Source organism: Podarcis bocagei (assembly GCF_964188305.1).
Source record: "Podarcis bocagei genome assembly, chromosome: 1".
Classification (NCBI taxonomy): domain Eukaryota; kingdom Metazoa; phylum Chordata; class Lepidosauria; order Squamata; family Lacertidae; genus Podarcis; species Podarcis bocagei.
The window spans coordinates 84,945,585-84,968,587 of NC_138125.1; the positions used below are offsets into that span (position 1 = coordinate 84,945,585).

At 44.4% G+C, this 23,003-nt stretch overlaps 2 protein-coding genes across 7 annotated transcripts; both read right to left on the reverse strand.

Moving 5' to 3' along the window:
• Positions 1–645: 645 nt before the first annotated feature.
• On the reverse strand, positions 646–5,625 carry SELENOH (selenoprotein H). Of its 6 annotated transcripts, XM_081168746.1 has the most exons (6): positions 5,471–5,578; positions 5,355–5,370; positions 4,426–4,581; positions 3,155–3,300; positions 1,459–1,587; positions 646–870 (listed from the first exon to the last, which is right to left on the reverse strand). In XM_081168746.1, the coding sequence occupies exons 3-5, from the start codon at positions 4,572–4,574 to the stop codon at positions 1,487–1,489; spliced, it is 396 nt and encodes a 131-aa protein (XP_081024872.1). In that variant the 5' UTR covers positions 4,575–4,581; positions 5,355–5,370; positions 5,471–5,578; the 3' UTR covers positions 646–870; positions 1,459–1,486. The 6 variants fall into 6 exon arrangements, with proteins under 6 accessions (XP_081024872.1, XP_081024873.1, XP_081024871.1 ...); XM_081168747.1 differs by lacking the exon at positions 5,355–5,370 and having other exon boundaries at positions 4,426–4,578; positions 5,471–5,625; XM_081168745.1 differs by lacking the exon at positions 5,355–5,370 and having other exon boundaries at positions 5,471–5,601.
• A 3,293-nt stretch (positions 5,626–8,918) lies between these two features.
• On the reverse strand, positions 8,919–22,959 carry TMX2 (thioredoxin related transmembrane protein 2). Its single transcript, XM_081203791.1, has 8 exons — positions 22,649–22,959; positions 20,208–20,268; positions 19,232–19,345; positions 18,364–18,440; positions 16,438–16,544; positions 15,097–15,162; positions 9,186–9,315; positions 8,919–9,068 (listed from the first exon to the last, which is right to left on the reverse strand). Exons 1-8 carry the CDS (start codon positions 22,835–22,837, stop codon positions 8,925–8,927), a joined length of 888 nt encoding a protein of 295 aa, XP_081059917.1. The 5' UTR covers positions 22,838–22,959; the 3' UTR covers positions 8,919–8,924.
• Positions 22,960–23,003: the final 44 nt, after the last annotated feature.

Consider the following 23,003-nt stretch of genomic DNA (forward strand, 5'->3'; position numbering starts at 1 on the left):
CAGGATGAGGGAAAAGCTGATATTACGGAAGAATCATCATCTAGAAAGGAAGTTACTGCAGGATATATAGGCAGATCATGGCACCAGATTTGGTGCTTTCAGGCTAGAACAAAATGGAAAGAAAGGGCTCCAGAGATTTACAAATGACATCCTTTTTGCAGTTAATGAACAAGATAATAAAGCATGCTGAATGTTAAGGTAGGTTTGCAAAAACCCTGTGCAGTTGCACAGGATTGTGATAGCAGTGGCAAGTCCTTCTAGCTTCAAACACCTAAGACATGCCACACTGATTTTTATGCTGCTTAAGGAAAGATAAGGGCTTCACTACTGAAGGGCAACTGCACAGGATCCAGAAGAACCACCTTTTATTTAGGAGCTTGTCCACATTTATTGCTTACCCCATACTTTCTAAACACGGTTCTGTTTGCCCCACCACTTTCCCCAGGAAAACCTGTTCAGTGCCAAATTGGAACAAACATCAATCTGCAGAAAACTCAATTGATGACAGGTTTTTTCCAGGGGAAACAGCAGGACAAGTGGAAGTGTAGATGGGGCCTTAGTGAAGCTGTAGCACATGCTGCACTATGGTTTGTCTAGCCAGATGCTGTCCTAACTGAACAGAATTAAGAAAGTATAAGGCATGACAACAGTTAAAACTTTATTGAACAACAGTATTTGCCCATCCCCAAATAACTAACAAAGCAAAACGGTAAAGGGATCAGGAAACAATCAGCTGGTACGTTCTTCCTTTCGTGGAGGAGGGGCAGCAGCTTCAGAGATGCGACTGGAGTTTCATTATTTACCCCACTTAATCATATCCCATCATGGATGCTCCACCTCTCACACAGGATGAAGTGTTCATCGGCTGTGCTAGATGCAAGGACAGACAGCCATCAGCCACAGATTTTGCTCAGTAGAAAGCAAGCTAATGCACCATTCATATACTATGCTGAGTAGCTGCGGGGGGTATGCTCTTGATTTCACCCCCTTTCCTTTCTCAGGAGATGCCAGCACAGATGGATAGCACAGCTATGATCCAAGATTCCCAGAGCTGAAAGGGAGGGGGCACCCTTTCCCCCTCCCTTGCTGCCACCTCTACACCCATATGTAATTAGGCCAGTGGCTGCATACTGCCAACCTGTGCTGTAGGTGATAGTGTACAAGACAGATGGATGGATGAGCAGTCCTCGAAGTATGTGACTTAATGATGGGAGCAGTTAATTTGCCTTTCTTCCCAATTCATCCTCTACCCAGCCCGGGGGGGGGGGGGGGGGAGAGACAACAACAACAGAGAGACCACAAAAGAATGACTAGCTTTTAGTCCTATTTCTTGCTCCAGGCAGTAATCATTTAAAACTACATAGGAATTGGAGTGGTGGTGGTGGTGAGGCCAGTCCAATAAGGCACTGATGTCCAGCAGATCTCGGAAAATATGGCTGCTACATTGTACAAACTTACCATTGGTAATCCTGCCCAGTTGTTTGCTTTATTCTAGGTTGCCCTTCAGCATTTCAACCACCTTGTTTGGTTCGGGAAACTTGAGCTTCCGTGGTGGCCCTTTCTTGAGGCCGCTCCATAACTCCACCTCTAAAAAACCCAATAAAGACAAAATCAATAAAGATAGAAGACAACTCACCAGCAGCATTTCTATTGTGTTACTTCCAGTCAGCCACAAGCACGCAGCCAAGACGCCATGTCCCTCTGCTGGCTTGTAGGTAGGGTTGTGTGCGTTCATTAAACTATTGGTTGTGCTCACAAATAACGACATAGCAGTAGCTGAGCAAGTTACATCTCCAGTTGCCCAAGATCTCACACGTTGAGCCAGTTCTACAGCTGAGCTTGTGTGTGGAGTGGTGGAAAGAGAAACCGAATCTAACCGGACCACTGGGCTAAAGCTTGATCAAAGAGCTGCTATGTAGGTCTTACCAAACATTCAGCCCAGTATCCTGCTCCAGTTCAGAGAAACCCTGTGAGCAAGGCTCCAGGTGATAACTGGAGCAGCTAATAGTGCTGGAAGTTGTGCAAGCCACCTCTGGAGAACTCCCAGTCTCTCTTGGCACTGCCTGCCCACTCATCTTCCAGCAGCAACTAGCTTCTTGGACTTGCAGCAGCAAAGGGGAGTAAGGGATAAATAAGCAGGTAGAAAGCACAACAGAATATAGCTATGGTATCTGGTTGAAACCTCAGCTAGCCCAGCTTTCTGATACGCTAGAGAGAATGACCTGGAAGTAGGTAAGTCAGGGGTGGGGAACTGTGGCCTTCCAGATGTTGTTAAGACTTCAGCCACTCTGGCCCATGGTCTGGGATTATGGGATTTTAGCCCAGCAACATCTGGTGGACATGGATTGTCCACATCTGGTTTCCTTTTTATGCCAGCACACCCACTCTCTGTACTGTGTCACTGTTGAAGGTTGGAGGAGTATTTGCTGAATCCATCAAATCTAATAAACTGTCACAGGCACCACAAAATAACCATTTCACCTGGGGTGGGGGGTCTGGCAATTATTAGATCCTGCCACCAAACAGTTACAACATTATCAGACACATTCCTAAGCAGACAAAGACTACAGATAAAACATCTGACCACCTCACCCCACTCCCGAAACAGGCAACCCATCCTAACAAAAAACACACAACCCTCAAATTTAAAACTAATTAAAAATTAGGAGAAGCAGAGGATTTTGGTTGGTGCTAAGTGGTGCCCTCAGATGTCACATTAGGGATCCCAGCAATAAGATGTTCAGCTGCTGATGTTTCAGCCTCAAATTTCTAGTTATGTGCATTCTGATGCATGCATACAGGGAACCACAGCTACTATTTATGGTCACACAGCCATCCCCCACCCCCAAATTCTATGGCACAAACCACAGCTGGGGAGAGATACAGAGTGTTTTCAGATTTGCAGTGGGATATGGAGAAGAGCACAAGGCAGCCTAATTGCTTTTTGTACTTGGGCACCCTTATGGCTTGGTGAGTGGATTTGTGAACATCTGGTCACACATATTCTAGGCAGATGAAAACTACACCAAGAACTCACTGCCGAAGGTTTCTCTACCAAGCTATATTTGGGGTATCACTAACCCCAAATAGATACGGCAACTCCAGGAAGGTCCCTACTGTCTCTCACTGAAAAGCCTCCCTTGAAAGCACTTACTGGTGCCATCTTCTTTCCACAAAGCAACCTCAAAGCTATTCCTGCGCGGTTTCTCAGGGTTCACCATCACCACGATGTCAGGAAAGGTCTGGTGCAGTGCCTCGCTGACTGCATTGGCACTGCGCCCATAGACTCGTCAGCTTTTACTGTGGAATGAAGAAAAGCTTTCAGAGAACCACCTGAACTGTGATTTGAAAGTCTCTGTTGAACCCATACAGGCACAAAGCAATGAATGGTTTGACTACGTGGAAGAAAGCACAACCCCGCCAGTGTTCAGAGAGTTCAGCCCAAACTTCCCATTCCGTTTTCTACTTCATAGGAGAGATGCAGTATTTAGGGATGAGATTTCCTATTCAAAAAAAGGGTTCTTACTAGAGCTGTGGCAATACTCAGTTAAACAATAATCAATTATAAATTTGGTGTGTATATATTTAAAAAAAACACCTGTGATTAAATCTGCTGACCAATTAAACTTTTAATACTAGTTCTGATACCAGTTTGCTTGGTGCCTACTGTATTGTCACTTGCATCTGTAGATGCAATTTTAGTCATACCGCATTTATAATTTTAGGGCGTTTATTTTTGTATGAACATTTGAATTGTTTTACTCTTTTTTAAAAAACCATCCAGGGAATTGGATTCAAGGGTGATATAATAATTACTTATAAAGAAATAAGTAATCAGCCACAGATGGCAAACAACACCTAAAGAGAGTTATTTCCTCCCAGATGAAGAAAAAGGAGGAAATAATATTTCTACACATACATTATTTAAAACAAAAGCAAAAAAGGTGTGCTCTTTCTTTTGGAAGCATTTCTCCCCTCAGATGCAAATGTATGTAGATTTAATCAATTAAAACTAAAATAATTAATAGACTTAAGGGTCGCATCCAATACCATCAATGTGCTAGCAGAAGGATCTTTTCATCAGCAGTTTTCTCTCTCTCTTTCAATGCTGGGCAACAGGTCTGCTGGTGGAACTGCCTCACATGAACGAAATGTCACAAAACTACCATTACTATTTCTGTCCTTAGGAATTGTATCTGCAGATGCAAGTTGTTCACTTATGGTACCTCTTATGCAAAAGGACCCACTATCAGAGCAAATTCAACACTGGCTCACTTTAGGATTGTGCTGGGTGCAACCCCAAGATTTCTTCTCTCAGGCAGCAGCCAGCTCTACCCAGGAATCCCTTCTAGAAAGCAAAATGCATGAAACAACCCATGGATACCGTCCTTAGTCAGATGATGCAAATAACGTGCAGGTACACACCAATGCTCAATGATCACACGAAAGCCCAATTCTTCATCCTTCTTCGGTTTCTTGGGCGATTCCTCAGCAACATTCATCTCCACTCCTTCAGATGTTGCAGTCTTGGCCCGAGGTGCCTCTGCCTTCCTCTTCCTCCCTTTGGGGGCCATTCTACTACTAAAGCAAACACAGGAGGGTAGGAAAAATAATGCCCCACTCGCCCCACTGGACTGCACATCTCAATGCATGTGGCCGTCCTTCCTAAGAGGAACAGCCAAGAAGATGCAACTCCTTAGGTTTGCTTTTGCTGCCTTATACCAAATCAGATCATGATGCATCTAGCTCAGTATTGTCCAAAGGGAAGGATAGATCTACTGCATGCAAAATACTGCATGCATGCATGCATGCATGCATGCAAGTAAGTAAGCAAGCAAGCAAACTGAGCCTTTCTGTAAAGAACATTATAGTATCAATCCTGACAAAGTAAAATACCCTAATGCCATAAGGAGGACACTAGAAAGGCTTAAGTGTTAAGAATTTAGAAATTGGGTTATCAATCCTCTTGCAAATCACAGGGAAATCTATGGAGGTTGATTTACGTGTACACACTTTCAAGCAAAGAGAATGCGAGCCTGTACACCAATATTCTTAAAAACCTTTTTAATTAGTTAGTTACACAGGGTGGGGTGGGGAGAAAGTGAAAAACAGCCTTTACTGTACTTGCAAACCGCCTAGAGAACTTTTCTGTTAATGGGCGGCATATAAATACTGCAATTTAAAAGAAAAGTATTAGGAGAGCTGGTTATCCCGAAGAAGCGAAGATAACGGCAGAAATAGACCCCCCCCCAAAAAAAGGGCGCCAAAAAAATCCAACTAGAGGAGGAAAAAGCAACAGCAGTTAACCAGAGCGGCAGGCAGGATGAAGCCATCACAGCGTAGAAGCCAATTACCGTAGGAGAGAAGCGCCTACGAAGAAGGACAGAAAGAAAACAGCACGTTGGAGAGACCCGAAACAAAAGTGATAAGAGAGCCAGATTGCAAAAAAAATATGGATAGAGACTCCTACCCGTTGCACAAGCGTGCAATCTCCCCTGGCCTTTCTTCTTTCTTGCAAACGGCGCTCCAGCCCACGCGCAGCTTGAGGACGACAAAGGAAATTACACTGCGGCACCAACCACGTGTGCCGATGATGGGAGGGGAGACCGGGGAATATTAACCGCTAAAGTCGGGAAAGTCACAAAGCAGCAGTCTCCTAGCTGGCCAGTTCAGCAAATAGGGCGTCTTCTGAGAATGCCAGCCTTAGCTATCAAAACATTTTGTTTTGATGAAAGAATAGCAATCGCAGGACTTTTAACCGCCCCCCCCCCGTTCAAAGAGGTTTTGCAAGGTGGTTGCTACCACTTACACAAGCCCCTCTGCAAATCGCGATGAAGTTCTGCAGCAGCCAATCCCGGCTCGCTCCCGATCCTGGCTTCTAAGGTAGCGTCGCTGGTTTAGGATTTCGCTGCAATTCCCCGTTTAGTACTGATCGCGGGCAACCAGATTCGTTTTCTTGCGATGAAGCAGTGGAAACATCCGCTGCACCATGCTGGGTTGGCCCTTCTACAAAAGATCACTTAATGCGGATGATCCCTATGCATGAGTTTTAAATATAGAGGGTTCCCCCCCCCATCTATTCCGTTATGCTAATTGAAGGTATAAAAAGAGCGTGGCAGGGCGCAGGAAGTATTAGAGCTGAGTCATAAACGCTACTGTTTTGCACTGTTTCGAAGTCACATCGCTATTACCATATAAAGCTGGCTGTATATTCTAGTAAATAGGCATCAGCTAGGTATTGTAAGAACTTCAGTCCGAGGTTTGCTGTTTACCGTAGCTCTCTCTCTTTTGCCTTAAAGAAAATGGGTTTCGTAAAACCAAATTCCCCAAACTCTCCCTATCTTCTAATGCAGTACTCTCTTGTGGCATGGCAGCAGGCAAAGGGCAGATCCACACATTCGCAGTACTCCCTCACAACTGATCACATGGGAGTATCTGGTTGAAAGCAGCCGTGGGAAGTGATTTCGCACTGTCAAGTCATCATATGGCACTGTAGCAAACACAGAACCTTTTGTATTTTTATGTTGTGACCACTCTGTAATCTTTGGATGAAGGGCAGTATACACATTTGATTAATAAAATATCTGTGGGTGAACAGCTCCTACCTTTCCTTAGTAAGACACATCCACCTCCTAAGTTAGGAGCCCCCAGCTACTTTTAGGGAACTTTTTTCATTATCTACCCTAGCAGAACCACTGCAGTTCCATTGTAAACTTAGCTGACTGCTTATAGTTCCCAAAGTTTGTGCTATTTTCCTTTCTCTGTTAATAGAAGTCATTCCAATGATGATCAGCATGGCATGGCATCCCTATCCTCACTTGTCCTTCTACATCATGCTTTCCAAATTGTTCCCATTTCTCAAATCGTTGTCTCTGATTGCATCTGCCTTTAATTAGGAGGAAACAATATAGGCATCAGAAGCACAAGCTGGCATTCTGATCTAAGCAAGGTCCTTTTTATTCCTTTCTTACAGGGTTACCGTTATAGTGCTGCCACTCTGTGGCCTACACTGTCCTTTCACATCTGGCTTGGCAGTGGTGTCTTTTTTGGCCCAGCCTATGAACAGTTGCATGTCTGGGGAAGACAAAAGCAATGCCTTTGCATGTGTGAGGAACAGCAGTACATCAGATGATCAGAGGAAGCTGAGGGCAGTTATTCTTCAAACACGATTTCTTCTTTCTTTAAAGGTTTAAAAGCAGGTGTGGGGGGAGTCTGGATTGGTACTATGGCGCAAGGTGTTAACCCTTCCCCTAATTCAGCCTCACAGACAGTTTTCCCCAGGGTGAAAACATACACCTATCTATATGATTGGCCTCAGCTGATTATTTAGGAGGGGAAATTTTAATAAGGAAAATAGAAGACGAAGACTTCAATCTCTCCCCCCCCCCCGCTCCATTGTAGTCCAGCTTCAAACTGACGCCTCCTTCATCTAAAAACTGGTGGAGACCATAGTTGGAGTTTTCCAAGATCTTCCCAGCAACTCAGCCAGCATGCTTACAGCCTGGTAGAGAGCACCAAGAAGGATAGCGTAGCAAAGCCCCCATCCCATACAGAAGAGTCGAGCCCTAAACAGTGAAGAAAATTTACTTGGACACTACAAAACATCCTTTTTTTAAAAAAAAAATGTACAGAATGCCCTGAGACCTATGGATGAAGGGACAGTATAGAAATTTAATTAATAATAATAATAATAATAATAATAATAAGAAGAAGAAGAAGAAGAAGAAGAAGAAGAAGAAGAAGAAGAAGCAGCAGCAGCAGCAGCAGCAGCAGCAGCAGCAGCAGCAGCAGCAAATGCAGACTGTGGTCATAGTCCAACTCAGAAACAAAAAAAAAGGCCCAAGAAGAAGACATTCCCAAGTTTGTTTATTAGAGATAGCCGTATAAGACAATTAACAGAAGTGTGAAGGTGGATGAGTACAGTGAAGTGGAGCTTGTTCCTATCCACGAACAAGCTCCCTGGGTTGGAAATGGAGTTAGCAGCTATAAGAACCCTGTCAATTATGACTCTGGACGGCAGAAGCAGCTACTCCTCCAGTTTGGGGGCAGGAGGGACCCCCTTCTTACTGCACACCCTCAGCACATTACACCACGCAAGCAGCTGATGATGATGATGCAGAGAACAGGAAATCCATAAGGACTGCATGGCTGCTGCTTACTCTCTGGCACAGCAGCACTTTCAATAATAATAATAATAATAATAATAATATCTTTATTGTCATAAAGATTTTGTTTTTTGTTTTTTGTTTATTCAAGTTCAGCAAAGAAACGTTGTACATCCACCCATCGGCTTTTAAAGCCCAAAAAGTATGGGAAGAGACCACGTAAGCTCTGTTGTCAGTACAGTAGAGGGCAGTGGGTAGCAAGTAGTCAAAACTGGTCAATGATACCTGTAGCTTCTCAGCCACAGATACGACCCTGCATAAAACCAATTCAAACAGGAGTGAGGTGTCACTGCTTTGACAGGAGGGAGTCAATTCCACTGAAAGTGGTGATTCCTCCCATCCTGCCGATTTACAGTGTCCACTGAGTTATTGCTCTCCCCCCCCCCCGTAGCTCTTATTCATTGCCAGAGAAGCCTGCAGCCCCACATCTAGATGCAGAAACAGGTTCTAGCTTCTATAGAGTTGGGGCCACATCTTATCTTGCTGAAACTGCACCTAGCAACTCCTGGAAGGAGGATCAGGGGATGGGGGAAGAAACGTGTAGCTGCCAGCAGAGAGGCACTGAGCCCAGGAGGATAAAAGCTCCCTGGCAACTACACTCAGAAGATAGAAGCTCCCTGGCATGTACAATCATCTTCCAGCACCAGCGTTGTGGGCGAAAGCAGCTTGTGGCTGATGTCCCAGGAGAGAGATCAGAATGGCAATGGAAGAGGAATGGGGAGCTAAACAGTAAAGGAACACAGTTCAGTCCTCTGGGCTCTATTTGTCCTTCTTGCTCTCTCCATTGGGGACCTCAGGGACAGCAGGCTGTTCTGGAGACTCCTCTGGGACCTCAGGCTGCTTAGACACTTTCTTGGCTCTCTGGTACAGCTCGTTCAAGTTGAATTCCCGAATCACATTCTCCTGTGGCAAAAAGAAAGATCAGCATTGTTTTGTGTTACCTTGTACTGACCCCCAGCTTAATACAAGGCGCACATCTGATATTGACAGCATACAAATGAAACTTCAGATAGAGCGTACCTCCGAAAAATTCCATGAGACTGCTCGTCCCTTTTTATCAATCTGTGGCCGGCGCATCACCTCCTTCCCACCTTGGAAAAGGATTAGTGTAGGCAACTGCTTAGTGAGAGGAGATGTACTGACTTTGTACCTGTGAAGAGACAAAGGGCTTGAGTCCAGGGAGAACAAGAAAAGGAACATCTAGCCAGAAATTGATGTGGGCCAGGAAATTTTCTAGTGTTTTGTTTTTCCTTCAGGAAATATTGTTCCACAGGTTCATTAGTCATAATGAATGCCAACTACAAATAATTATTAGCTCTGTCAGGATTCCAAGATGGCGAACGGCACTTAGTCAGCTTGAGTGTGAGCTCCCTGATTTATCTTTTAACATTGTTTTAATGAGCATAGAAACCTTTTAACTTTTAACTTTAGTTTTTAGTTTTTAGTTTTTAGTCTTAGTTTTAAATTAGTGAGTAGGAGGACGCCTTTTTCTATCGGGGAGACAACCATTAACCTTGAAACTGGGGTGGTTGCATGAAGAGAGAAATGACTAAGCAACTATACAGCCCTGCTTGTGGGAGAGGAACTGGGAAACGTACCAGAGATTCCAGAGATATAGACGACACAGAGGAACTGAGATGCCTGCCTCTTGCTAAACAATCAAAAATTAGCGAATCTGAAGGTACAAAGGATGTTTTTAATGTCCCGGTTTCAAACTCTTTCGCACTGCTGGCGGAGATGAATGACGGGGAAACCAGTGTGAAGGAACCTTTTGATGACCTGCCTACTAGACCTTCAAGCGGTGGTGATGCTGGCATCCACTCGAGTGTTTGCACTGGAGCCCGTGGGGGCTGCATTGATGAGATACTATTTGAACACTCATCTACTTTAGACCTGGTTGCTAGAACAGTGGACTATATCTTTAAATACATAAAAGACATCCGAGGATCCTAGGAGAAGATTATCTCGCTTGTATCCCTAACAGGTAAAGACAGTTCCCCTGATGTACCACCTGAGATGAAGCCCTTACAAATGCCCAGAGCACCCGTTTTACCTCATACCTCCTGTATAATTCCTCAAGCTGCTGGCAATCAGAAAAGTGAGCAAGGTGAGCAAATTAAGAAGGAACAACAGTCTGCACCTCCTCACAAACTGCTGCTGCAAGCTACCAAAATCTGCCTAACGGTTTGCCCCTTTAGAGGCAAGGTAATAAACTGGCATTATAAGAGTGATATAAGGAGACACCTAGCGGAGCTTCTGAGGGTAATCCCAAGCTCTATTGACCTGAGGCATATTGATCATATTAGCAGCAGACCTCAGAGGCAGAGAGTGCTGCTCTCCTTTAAAACCAAAAAGCTCCCTGCACTTATTATGTCCTCAAGAAGCCTTCTAATTAACTATGGAATCCTTGCTACAAGAGTCTTTACCAATACCAAGATCTGCCCCCTCTTACCAAACTGCTTGTTCAAAAAGAAAGCAGATAAGTCTGAGGGTCCGCCAATTGCCACGACCCCAACTCCCCTGGCTGCAGATCTAATCAGCTGGATTGACGCCCCCCTGCCTCCACTGACAAAGGCTATACATCTGGAGAATTCTACGGAGCGTGAGTTACTTCTATCCTTCTCCCAATTGCCAAAACTGGAGCGGACAGAGATAACAGACAGATTGGACGAGTTGCTACTCTGTCTCCGTAACTCAGAAGATCATGCTCATGTAAATAAGATGAATTCCTCACCAATTGTAGATCAGTCTACACAAGCCCAAGTGGTACCTGCTTTAACGACCTTTGATCTGCAACCTGGCTGTACACGGCCTCGGGATGTCAAGCCCGGGCAGGATACAGTGGAAGATTTGACAACCCTCTGGTCAAACTCGGAAGCTGTGGCAAGACTGGATGCTCTTTTGGAGGCAAACCGAAAAGGATGCCTTCCACCTGCCTTACACTGCATGTTCCCTACAGCATCCGCAGATCCAAAAGGCCCACCCCCCTCAATCTTAGAGCATACTTTAAATGTAGAGTCTATGGACCTGTCGTTAAGTGATACTCCTGTGCACCAAAATCCATCCCTGCAGCTACCAATAATTAAGCCTCAAACCATGGCTACCGCTGCGGTAAGTGGTGCTCGGAAATTGCCTGGTAAGCAAGCTACAATTACTTCCTTCTTCCAGCCTATTGTCCCCCCTCGCCGCGTGCATTCCCAGGTGGATTCTGCCGTGCTGGTTCCGCAAGGCCCAGCATGACTCGAAGGGGTGACCAGGAGATTACTTACTTTCTTATCCTGGAATGTAGCTGGCATTAAACCTAAGCTGATGGATCCATCCTTTGTCGCCTACATAAAAGGCAGTCATATTCTTTTGCTGCAAGAGACCTGGGCTTGTGAGGGCTTCTCCCTATCAGGGTATAAGGGCTTCTACCTGAATGCACAACAGAACTTACTATCACCTGGCAGACCACAAGGTGGGTTGGCTACCCTAGTTTCTTTGGCCTTAAACCTGCAGGTGGAACAAATCGACATCCAGTCGTCATCCATGCTGGGTGTAAAGCTACAAACAGCGGAGGAAGTGTTTGTGGTGATTAATGTTTATTTGCACCCAATCTATAAGAAAAACCTGGTGGACCAAAGATGGAGGGAAATTCAACAGACTCTTGAAACTCTCCTAGAGAAATATCCTGAAGCCACCTTCCTAGTTGCAGGAGATTTCAATGGCCGATTGTCTCACTCTGATAAATCATTATTTGCTAAGTATAATAAATACCCCTCACTACCCATTTTAACTTCAGACCTTTTACCTAGGAATTTTAAAGACAGTGTTGCTACATATGCAGGTTTTAAATGTAGACAAACCTTGATGGCTCTTAATTTTCACCTTTTAAACGGAGCTCTCAGTTCTGATTACCCTGCCGAATTTACTTTCTGGTCAGGCTCCCGAGCCTCTACCATAGACTTTATTTGGACATCAGTAGACCTAATTCCCAAAATTTCCAACTTTAGGGTGGTAACGAGGCTGGAAAGTGACCATTTTCCATTAGAACTTTCTCTGACCCTGGATGGAGAATTGGCTACCTATTCCTGTGTGCCTATTACAAATAACCAGCTTCAGATGAGGCCCACTGCCCTAAAATGGACCGACAATATGGCTCAACGGATAAATGAACTCCTTTGGTCTGACCAACTGCAAGAGACAAGGGACTCCCTTATCCAGGCAGTTGAGCCACTGCCAATATATGACAATTTAGTAGAACTGCTAAAACCTTCGTTGGCTAAGACCCCGGTAATGAATAGTAACCATTTCTCTCATAAAAAGTGGTTTGACGAGGAATGTAGACTCTTCAAGAACAACCTAAATAACGAATTCTTGGCATATAGGGCATCAAATGACCCCGCACCTAGCAGTCACCTTATGAACCTCAAGAGAAGGTATAAAGCACTATTAAAGGAAAAGAAGCTTGCGGCAGAAAGAAATGATTGGAAGAACCTTCTAAAAGCTGCAGAAAATAGAAATCCCTCCTCCTTTTGGCACCAAATTTCCAAATACCTGGGTAGACCGTTGTCAAGGATAGAACCTCAAATTTCAGCTGACACCTGGGAAAGCTTCTTCTCCGATTTATATGCAGCTCACGCACCCAGCGGAGGAAGGTTAGATTTGGCCCCCTTGCCAGAGTGGGATCCTGTTACCTGCTCTGAAGTGGAAACACTTATAGGCCAATTTGAGGCGGGCAAGGCACCCGGAGACGATCTTATTTCCATAGATGTTATTAAAGCCAATAAGGATTGGTGGTGTCCACCTCTAGCAGCTCTTTTTACTTATATAAACAAAACAGCACAATTTCCTCCAAGCTGGAACTCTGCACTGATTGTGTTAATTCACAAGAAAGGGCCGCGCACAGACCCGGCCAATTTTAGACCAATTAGCCTGCTAAATGTTATTGGGAAGATCTATTCAAGATTTCTACTTAACAAATTAACGACCTGGATGGAAAGCAACAATATCATCGCAGAGGAGCAGGCGGGTTTCCGCCCCGGAAGATCAACAACAGACCAAATCTTAATCCTAAATCACTTGGCCACCAAGTACGCTGGCAATGGCCTAAAAGCCCTCCACGTCGCCTTTATAGACTTTAAGCAGGCCTTTGATCTAATTCCCAGGAACCAGCTATGGACAAAATTGGCAGCGACATCTATCGACCGCCGCCTTCTCTTGCTGATTATTAATTTGCATACAAATACCCTCTTGAGGATTAGGATAGATAGTAAGGGGCTAGTCTCCAATCCGGTTGCCACCACTAGGGGGGTAAGACAGGGCTGTTTGCTTGCCCCTGCTCTGTTTAACTTCTATATTAATTCGCTAGTGGTGCATATGGCAAATGCTGATTTCCATCCACCAAAACTGGCAGGACGAGCCTTAAATGTCCTACTGTATGCGGACGATGCCGCCCTATTAGCTACCTCCCCCATCGGATTAAGGAGGATGCTTCGAGCTCTTCATGAATATGAGACCCAACACGAGCTCCAATTAAATTATGCCAAGACCAAAATAATGGTCTTTGCTGCTCAACCGAAACCTAATTTATGGTCAATTAATGGTATTCCTTTAGAGCAGGTCAGTTGCTTCAAATACCTGGGTCAGGTTGTAAGATCAAATAGGTCCTTCCTGGCGCACAGAGAATACATAGCCTCGAACGCATCCAAAGCAGCCCTGGCGATTAGAACCCTGTACTCCAAGAAACAGGCACAGACTGTCAATGTTGCCTTACGTCTCTTTAAAATGAAAGTCCTCCCTCTTCTGCTGGTGGGCATTGCCTTGGGCTCACGTAGGGATTTTGAAAAATTGGAATCTATCCAAACCCAATTCCTCAGGGCCATACTCAGGATCCCCCCCTCCGTGGCAGGCGCGATCATGAGATTGGAAACCGGTTGCCAAGCCTTTAGGTATGTGGCCCTGAAAGCGAAGCTATGGCTATGGCTCAAGCTCTGTTTCAGACCGGTGGGTTTGGCCCCCTTGATTCTGAGGGATAACTTTAAATCTCCATGGGAAGGGGAGATAGTGGAGGAAGTGCAGAAGTGTGGGTTGTCCTCCCTTTATATAGAGTCCATGACGTATAGCCACGCAAAGGCGGTGATCGCGCAAAGATTAAGGGATATTGCCAGACAGGAGGACATAGCCCGTGTGAAACCTGGGTTGTTTCTGGGGGAGCAGTTGTATCGGGCTGCCCCAGCTCGCTACCTGGCGGATATCCACTACGTGGAATACCGCAGACTATTTACTGCGGCTAGGCTGAATGTTCTTGACTCGGCGGTCCTGAAGGGAAGATATGGAGGAGTTCCATATGACCAGAGATTATGCCACTGTGCATTGGGTGAGGTAGAATCCACAGAGCACATTTTATTGAGCTGTCCCTTCTACAACGATTTAAGACAGTATCTTATAACTCCATACTTACCCCAGCTCAGTTCCCGACAAAGAGGAATCCAGACAGCATATCTGCTAAATAAGTCTTCTGGGAAAACAACCTTGTCAGTGGCTAAATTTCTTTTCCTGGCACTCAAGCGTCGGAAACGTATAACTGAATGCTTTGATGTGGGTTATCTGTGAGAGGTCTAGTTCTGTGGCCCTACCTTACTTATGTATCTCCTATGATGTTATAGTTTATAATTATTGTGTAATGTTTTAATTCTGACTATCGGTCGAATAAAGAAATTGTTGTTAAAAAAAAATAATTATTAGGTCACCATAGCTGATTCTAAGTTTTTAGCCTTGTTTTTTAGATTCAAGTAAAATAAACATGCTAATATGAATTACTCACAACACGGCATCTCCTCTTCCCACACTGCCCTGCTAGTGCAAAACAAGTTTTCATGGTGCTGCATATCACACACCTAGCCTTGTGGTCTTCCTCATTCTCCCAAGGTTCCTACAGCAAATAGCTCACCTGGTGCTCACATCAGGGTAGCGGCCCACATCCACCTTCCCAAAGTTCAATCCGGTGCAGTTGTATCTGGGGAGGCACACAATGGTTAGTATGCAGGCAGAAACACCATGAAACAAAGTAGATGCTTATTATTTCATTAATGGTCACATCCTGTTTTCTTCCTGCATGGAACTCAAGGCAGCATACATATGTGTCCCAGACACTTTCCCATCCAGACACTAACCAAACCTAGATGATCTCAGCTTCATCCAAGGTTGTGGCATCATGTGCTTTCAGACAATAACACAGAATATTAAAGAACACGGAAGGCACAGCCTTAAGCTGATTGCAGGGGCTTTCTCCCTTCTCTCAAGTTTGAACTACTCCTCTGATTAAGCACTGGGAAGCTTTAGATTTTACTGTGTTGAGTTATACAGGCACCCTTTTCCTGCTTATGCAACTGCAACGTTGATGTATAACTCAACTCTACAGGGACTAAAAATGAAAACACTTTCTACACTAAGGCCATCTACTGGTCATTGCTGGAAGCAATGGGTTGCTTCAAAAAAAGCCATCGGCAGCCAGGCCCTTGCCAAGAGCCACTTAAAGAGTAATCCTTCACTTTGGTACCTCAGTACAAGGGGGCGGGGGGAGGTCTTTGCCTCAATTGAATGTCTGGTGGGGTCACCAGAATCTCCTATGGAGTTTTATCAGAAACTGCCAGTAGCTAATGAGCTATTGCCACCATCCATTTCCCATTAGTTCAACTACTAGGTCTCATAAACCTCAGAACGGGAACCACAAATAAAGTAAACTCTCTTGGGAACTAATTTTCATCAATTTTAAATTGACATTCTGTAGAAAGGATTAGCACTAACCTTCTGCAACCACAAGGGCCTGGATTCATGGACATTCCCTATTTGTTAAGGTTCCTTCCCATTAAAGTTTGCTTTAGAGGATACTAAATTTTCCTCTTTTAAACCATAACTTGCATGGCTATAGTAAAACTCTTTCTTAAAAGCCAGCAGTACATCAGGGGCTGCAACCAGAATAACCTGGTGAGTTTATCTTTGTTCATCCAACAAATGAAATATTGTATCTTAGAAATATAAGAATAAGAATAAGCCACTTTTCATCCATAGATTTCAGGGCAGTTCACAGCATAAAAATACACACTCACCTTAGCCCAATAGTTATCACACTGGAACATACTGGACTCAATGCCTTTCTGTACCCTTCGGCACAACAAAAATGGTGAGTGCTGGAGGTAAAGTATGCTTCACACTTTAGGCATCACATATGCTGAAGTCTGCCTACCCCTGCACTAAGACACCATACTTTGTTAAAGAGTAAACCACTCACTTGAGAGACAAGTCTGCATAGATGGGAGCAAATGACTGGCACTCATTGGACCAATTAGCAAAAAATTCCACAATCCAGGTTACCCGCTTGTCCCGTTCTAGTTCCTCCTGCAAAAGAGGGATCAAGGCTGACACAATGCACATCCCTCAAATGTCCACATACAACACTTCAATAGAGTTGAAAGGATATAGAAGGACAATCCCTATCCTGAGGCAGGATCACACGACCATCAACCCTTCTCTAACCTGGTGCCCTCCAACATGGTTTGTATTCCAGTTCCCATCAGCCCCAGCCAGCATGGCCAATGGGGAGGGATGACAAGAGTTCCAGCTTAATAATACCTGGAGGGCACCAGGTTGGGGAAAGTTGCTGCACAGGAGGACCAGCAATCACAGTCCAAATCCATAGAGTTCCAGGAGTTGAGAGGCACTGGCAAAGAACAGGAGGTTATCAGTAGAAGCCTGCTGGATCCGAGCAGCCAGTCCAGCCCCCTCTCTTACAGTGCCCAACCAGATGCCTATGGGAAGCCCACAAGGGCAGAGTGTAACAGCACTTCCCTTACTTGTGCTTCCTAGGAACTAGGATTCAGATGCAAACCACCTTCAATATTGGAGGCAGTACACAACCATCATGGCGTAGCTCCAAATAGTTCATATACTAGGCCAGGGGTGGCCAACTCCCAAGAGACTGCAATCTACTCACAGAGTTAAAAATTGGCAGTGATTGACCCCCATTTGGGGGGGTTCAGGTCAAAGTTGTTGAGTTTCTTCAGGGAGGAGGTAAAACGTCGAACTTTTTTTAGGGGAGCCACAGTTGTTTAGCTTCTTTGGGGGGAGCCAATGATCTACCAGTGATCTACCGCAGACGTCCAGTGATCTACTGGTAGATCACGATCTACCTGTTGGACATGCCTATACTAGGCTACATCCAACAGTTACCTTCATGCTTGCACTTCTCTCTGTGTTTAAGACTATCTGGAAAGTGCTCCCTTTGTCTGAACTTCAGAGCTCAGGGCAAGGCTTTTTCAGTTGGGCTGAACCAGTCCCATTCCACCACCACTAACTGACATCAATTTAGACTGCCAATGACACTCTTTGTTCAGCTCTTCATGGGTCTCAATACTCTCAGTTCTCGTGTTAATATGTACCATTTCTATAAAATATTTTAAATAATATTTAATATTCCATATCTATAAACAAAATTTCCACAATGCTCACAGGGCAGTAAGACTGCATGCAACTTTTTTAAAAAAAAACAATCAGCAAGAGGAAACAGCGGTACAGAATAATAAACTTGGGGCCTCCTTAAGCAGAACTAATGCAGTGCAATGGTTAGATAAAGTGTCAAAGTAGAACCTGGAAGATCAGGGGTCAAATCTGCACTCAGTAGTGAAGCTCAGTGAGGGACCTTGGGCCAGACACTTTCTCTCTGGCCAGTCTACCTCAGAAGGTAGTTATGAGAACAAAGAGTGTGTGTGAATGTATAGAATATATGCCTCCTTGAGCTCCAAGAAAGAAAAGGTAGAACATACAGTTGGAGCAGCAACAGTGACCATCTACGGCCTGGGAAGTGGACAGTTATCATCATCATCATCTCTCTGCTGGTTCAGTCACTGCTGCTGCCAGGAAAAGCCAGGAGCTGCAGACTACCCACTTGCCCGAGAATAAATGTTCCAGATCCAGGGACAAAAGTGGGAGGGGAGCATATTTTCCAAGGTGCTCACTGTGGAACCTTGTTGAAGCAGTGTCTCCTTTTCAGCCAGCACTGCCTATTTCTGTTTTAACAAGGGTTTTTATTGTGTTCATTTTCTTACTGTAAAGAAATGAAGTCAGCATAATATAATACACTATACCCAAAATAATAAGCTATACCCATTTTATCCAAGTCCACAAGAACAAATGAGAGTGCAGAGAATAAAATACTCACATCTATTGTTTTATCACTGAAATATTTGATGTATTCAGGACCCAGGTACAGAGGTGGCTTGCAGGTCATCAGGAACACTGAAAAGGCACACACCAAGCACAGCTTAGCTAGCACATTGGTAGGCAAGCTAAGGCCCGGGGGCCGGATCCGGCCCAACCGCCTTCTAAATCCGGCCCGCAGACGGTCCGGGAATCAGCGTGTTTTTACAGGAGTAGAATGTGTCCTGTTATTTAAAATGCATCTCTGGGTTATTTGTGGGGTATAGGAATTCATTCATCCCCCCCTCCCCAAATATAGTCCGGCCCCCAACAAGGTCTGAGGGACAGTGGACCACCCCACCCTGCTGAAAAAGTTTGCTGACCCCTGGTTTAGCACTATGCTGGGATGGGATTAGGAAGCTGCTTTATATGGGACCAGAGTGTTTGTCCACCTACTACAGTACTGTCTATTAAAATGACTAGCAGTTGCTCTCCAAGGTAGGTACTCTACAAAAGCTGTGGCTCCTCCCTGCTTTTGAGATTGGCAGAATTCTCAAAAGCTTCCCTGGATTATATTCTCCTCTTGCCAGGAATGAAGATTCCTCCAGCCCACAGCCCTCCTCCAATAGCTCAAGAAAATGGAATTCAGACAGCAGGTTCCAGCTGCAGTGTTAGATAAGGCAATCATGGGGTAGTCTTTACTTCCACTTAATGCAAGCTGGCATTGCCCTATAAACAAGAATAATGCCCCAAAATAGAGGAATTATGAAAGATGTATTATGTGGTTATGCAGAACTGGTGGATTTTGCATCTAAAGTCCTATTATTTATGTTGTCCAAGTCCTCCTCAATTGATAGAACTAGAACTAGGATATAACTAGGATGACTCACCTATACAGAGGGTGAGGTAGAGCAGTCCCATTCTGATGTCAAGGCGGAAAAAAAGGATGACATTGGCTACTTTGCTGAACATGAAGATGTTTCCCACATGCTGGTCCACAGTAACTTGAGAGAGAGAAAGAGGCACATTCTTATGGCTGATATTATCTGTATCACTGCTAGGCCCAGTAACAAGCTGGAATTTTGACTGAAGCTTAACTTTTAAAAAATTTGTGGAAGCTTTCTGTGCAAGACAGATTACATATTTAGAATGCCTATTGATAGATACACACACACACAGAGTGTAGTTTTCTTGTCAAACGAGTGCTGTCCTAGGCTAACTGTACAGTTTTGTATTTTACAGCATTTGCTGTAGCTTTCTACATTTCCTGTGAGCGGTACTAGTAAGTGTGTTATTTTCATGCCTACAGGTCATTCCTGCTTCCCATATCATTTCAAGCTAAACCCCACATTCTGCATATCCTTTCATCTTAGGCAGTCACTGTTCTCTGCTATATTCTTATCACCTCCATGTTGACCTTCACTTAATCTCACCCATAATACACCAAGTCTTGGCACATGGAAGCTTTGCCCCACTGGCCTCCATATCTTTGTATTATGGAACAGAAAACAAAAGAAACAGACAGGTCACCTTTTGAAACCACTCCTACAGCAGGAATGCACAGGGACAATGCACCGATTGTGGCAGAGGAACAAGGGCCTAGCAGCAGCCATTCATCTTAAAACTTTTCAAATTCAAATTTAGGTGCTTTCTGTTTCTGTGTGAATTTTTGCCACAACCTCATCCCACTTACATCCCATACTGTACCAGCTATTTGTTCAAAACATACTGACTGGACCATACTGATTTTAAAGAAAATAAGATTTCGCTACAGGTTAAAGCCAGCTGTGAAATCTTTGTTTTCTGAATCATTTGTAAGCTTTACTCCAAAAAGAGAGAGAGAGATAAAGAACAAGCATTACTTACTGGATCTGCGGTTCTTCATCATCACAATGGCACTGAGGAACATAAGAATCTCCACCTCGCGCTAAAAAGAAAGATGGCAGTAAGTGGTTGTACAAGCAGTGGGGAAAAGGAACCAGCTGGCCTGTCCTTAGAGCAGATGTCACATTTATCCATCATCTAGCTAGCCATACTGCCAGTTCCAAAGGAAGCTTCCAGTTGCTTGGAAGTTTCAGGACACAAACCAAGCAGGTGCACAATGAAATAAAACTAGAGCTGACTTTTATGCATATATGCAAGGATCACCCTTATTTTGTACATTTAGTAAATTGTGCAAGTGCTCTATGTTACCTTTTTCTAGTTACATGAGAAACAAATTATGCAGTTAACTACCTCCACGTAAAGGATGATTTGCAATGAAAATATTTTTTCACTAAAACAGCTAGTGCAATCTTGCATAAACATCCTGCTCAAATGTTAAAGTGTTTTATGAGGCAAACAGAAAAATAATAGCCATGCTATCTTGTTGTAGCAAAACCAAACAATTTTGTGGCCCTTTATACAACAAAATACAGTGTGGTACATCTGAAAAACTAGTGTCTAGCACAATGTATCACTGTTGTAGACTTAAGATACCACAATAAAAAATTGTTTTTGCTTTATGCGCAGGGTAATTTACATTAAGTGGTACACACAAACTTAAGGGCCAATTCATTAATATGGGGATTGGTCTCAAGTACAACTGAAACCTACACATGGCAAGGTGTTAATAATAATAATAATAATAATTTATTTATACCTCCCCCATCTGGCTTGGTTTCTCCAGCCACTTTGGGCAGCTCCCAACAGAATATTAAAAATAGAATCAAACATTAAAAACTTCCCTAATCTTGCAAGTGGTAACAGAAGTCCTCACAGCCTGTTGCTTACCTGTTACAGACCAACCTACGGTCATGGTCACAGAATTACACAACCAGAGATGACACAATTAATACTTTACTGCAACCCATGATTAAAACATGTATCACATCTAAAGAATTCAAAGCCTGTCTGTCCAAATGTCTTTTTAAGACTACCCATACACCAGATCCCACAACTAAAGTAGTTTTGTGATCACTACATTTTCCTACATGATCAATTCATATGGGCAGGAAACTCCACAGTGTGACATGAGAACAAGTGCTCTGGGTTACCACTCTCAAAGCAGCTTCCTTTGAGGTTTGGACTGGAGATATGAAAGAAGATGCAACAGGAAAGGAATTTTGACTTACTGATTTGCTGAGTTGCTATGCACACATGTGCCTTACAATAGAAAGGGAGCACAAAACGAAATGGAAGTTTTCTGGCAGAGTTGCCAGGCATGAAGAAACTATCATAAGATGTTGAGAATTCAGAGACCCCTTTATGAGCTCTTTTGAATTTTTGTATGCAGTTCAGTGCAAGCACAGGAGCCATTTGAGGAAAGGGCAGAAAATGGTAAGCAATAGTAGGAGGAAGAACCAGAGGAAGAATGCGAGTGGGAACCACTTTGAATTTACTATCTAACCGGGGCTGTTTGCCATGCAAACAAACACTCTGGTGGTATTATAAGCATTGAGATTTGAACAGGACAGCCAGACAAAAACTAGCATATTGGGAAGTGGAGATCAGAGCAGGTCTCCACTACTTTAAAGGGAGGTTGTGTGTGAAAGTTGGCAGATATTCCTGAAGGTCACTGCCATCAGAGGTTGGGAAGAAATTCCCCTGTGCTTGGGGTCCTCTCCTGAGGTGGAGGAGCTTATTACATTAAACACAAACTATTATCATGTCTTGCCTTTGTGCATGTCATTCTGACAACAATTAAAACAACTGGGACCTTACGAGTGTAGGATGGTTGATTAATAAAATACTAAAAAGCAGCTAGTCTGCAGCCCTTCAGATCGGGTTGGACTCTTAACTTCCACCAACCCCAAATAGCATGCCCAGTAACCAAAGAGGGTGGGAACTGAGGCCCAACAATTGGGGGGGTATTGGGTTGTTTTTTTATTTATTATATATTTTGTGGTTTTCTATTTTGATTTTGTTCTGTGAACCGCCCTGAGACCTCAGAGTACAGGGCGGTATATAAATTCAATAAATAAAGAAACAATATCTGGAGGGCCGCAAGTTAGTCACCGTTCACTAGTACATGGCGAACCAGCCATCCAAACAACAACAGCGCAATCAGTTGATGGCGCCGAGGAAGAAAAGAAAGAAAGAAAGAAAAAGAAAAAAGAAAGGAAGAAAAAAAAGAAAAGAAAAAGACAGTCGGAGAGTCGAGAGTCTCCGGGACGAGGATGCCAAACTTCTCTGGGCAAGTTTCTCGACTTCTCTGGGCAAAGGGGAGAAACGTCCCCTTCCCGGCAGTTGGCCGGATGAGCCCCATGGAGGAAAGAGGGCGTGAGGGGGGCGCCAGTCAGAAGGGGCTCCGGGCAAGGCCTCCTCACCCAGTCGAAGTCACAGGGGTTGCCGTCCTCGCGCTGGGTGGGCAGCCCGTGGCATAACGGCGGCACCTTCCGCACCAGCAGGAAGGCAGCCGAGAGCAGAAGCGACAGCGGGTAGTAGGGCTGCGCCAGCCACCGGCAGATTCCAGGCACGGAGTAGATCAGGGCCAGCAACGGAGCAAGCACCGCCATCTTCACCTCACCCTGACCGAGCCCCCGCGCCGACTGCTTCTAGCGCCTGCCGGCGGCGCACGCTCGCTGGCCAATGGATACGCCAATCAACGGAAAGGCGGAGCTTAGAGCAACACTGCGCACTATCATTGGCCGACTTCAGAATCGCTGGGATGGATTCGGAATA

Excerpts from the sequence above, each read along its gene's own strand:
- TMX2 (XM_081203791.1), bottom strand. The coding sequence starts at position 22,837 with ATGGCGGTGCTTGCTCCGTTGCTGGCCCTGATCTACTCCGTGCCTGGA. Across the intron at positions 18,441-19,231 it reads CTACCTCACCCTCTGTATAG|TGTTCCTGATGACCTGCAAG; the intron begins GTGAGTCATCCT and ends GTGCCTTTTCAG. Across the intron at positions 9,069-9,185 it reads TCTCATGGAATTTTTCGGAG|GAGAATGTGATTCGGGAATT; the intron begins GTACGCTCTATC and ends TTTTTGCCACAG.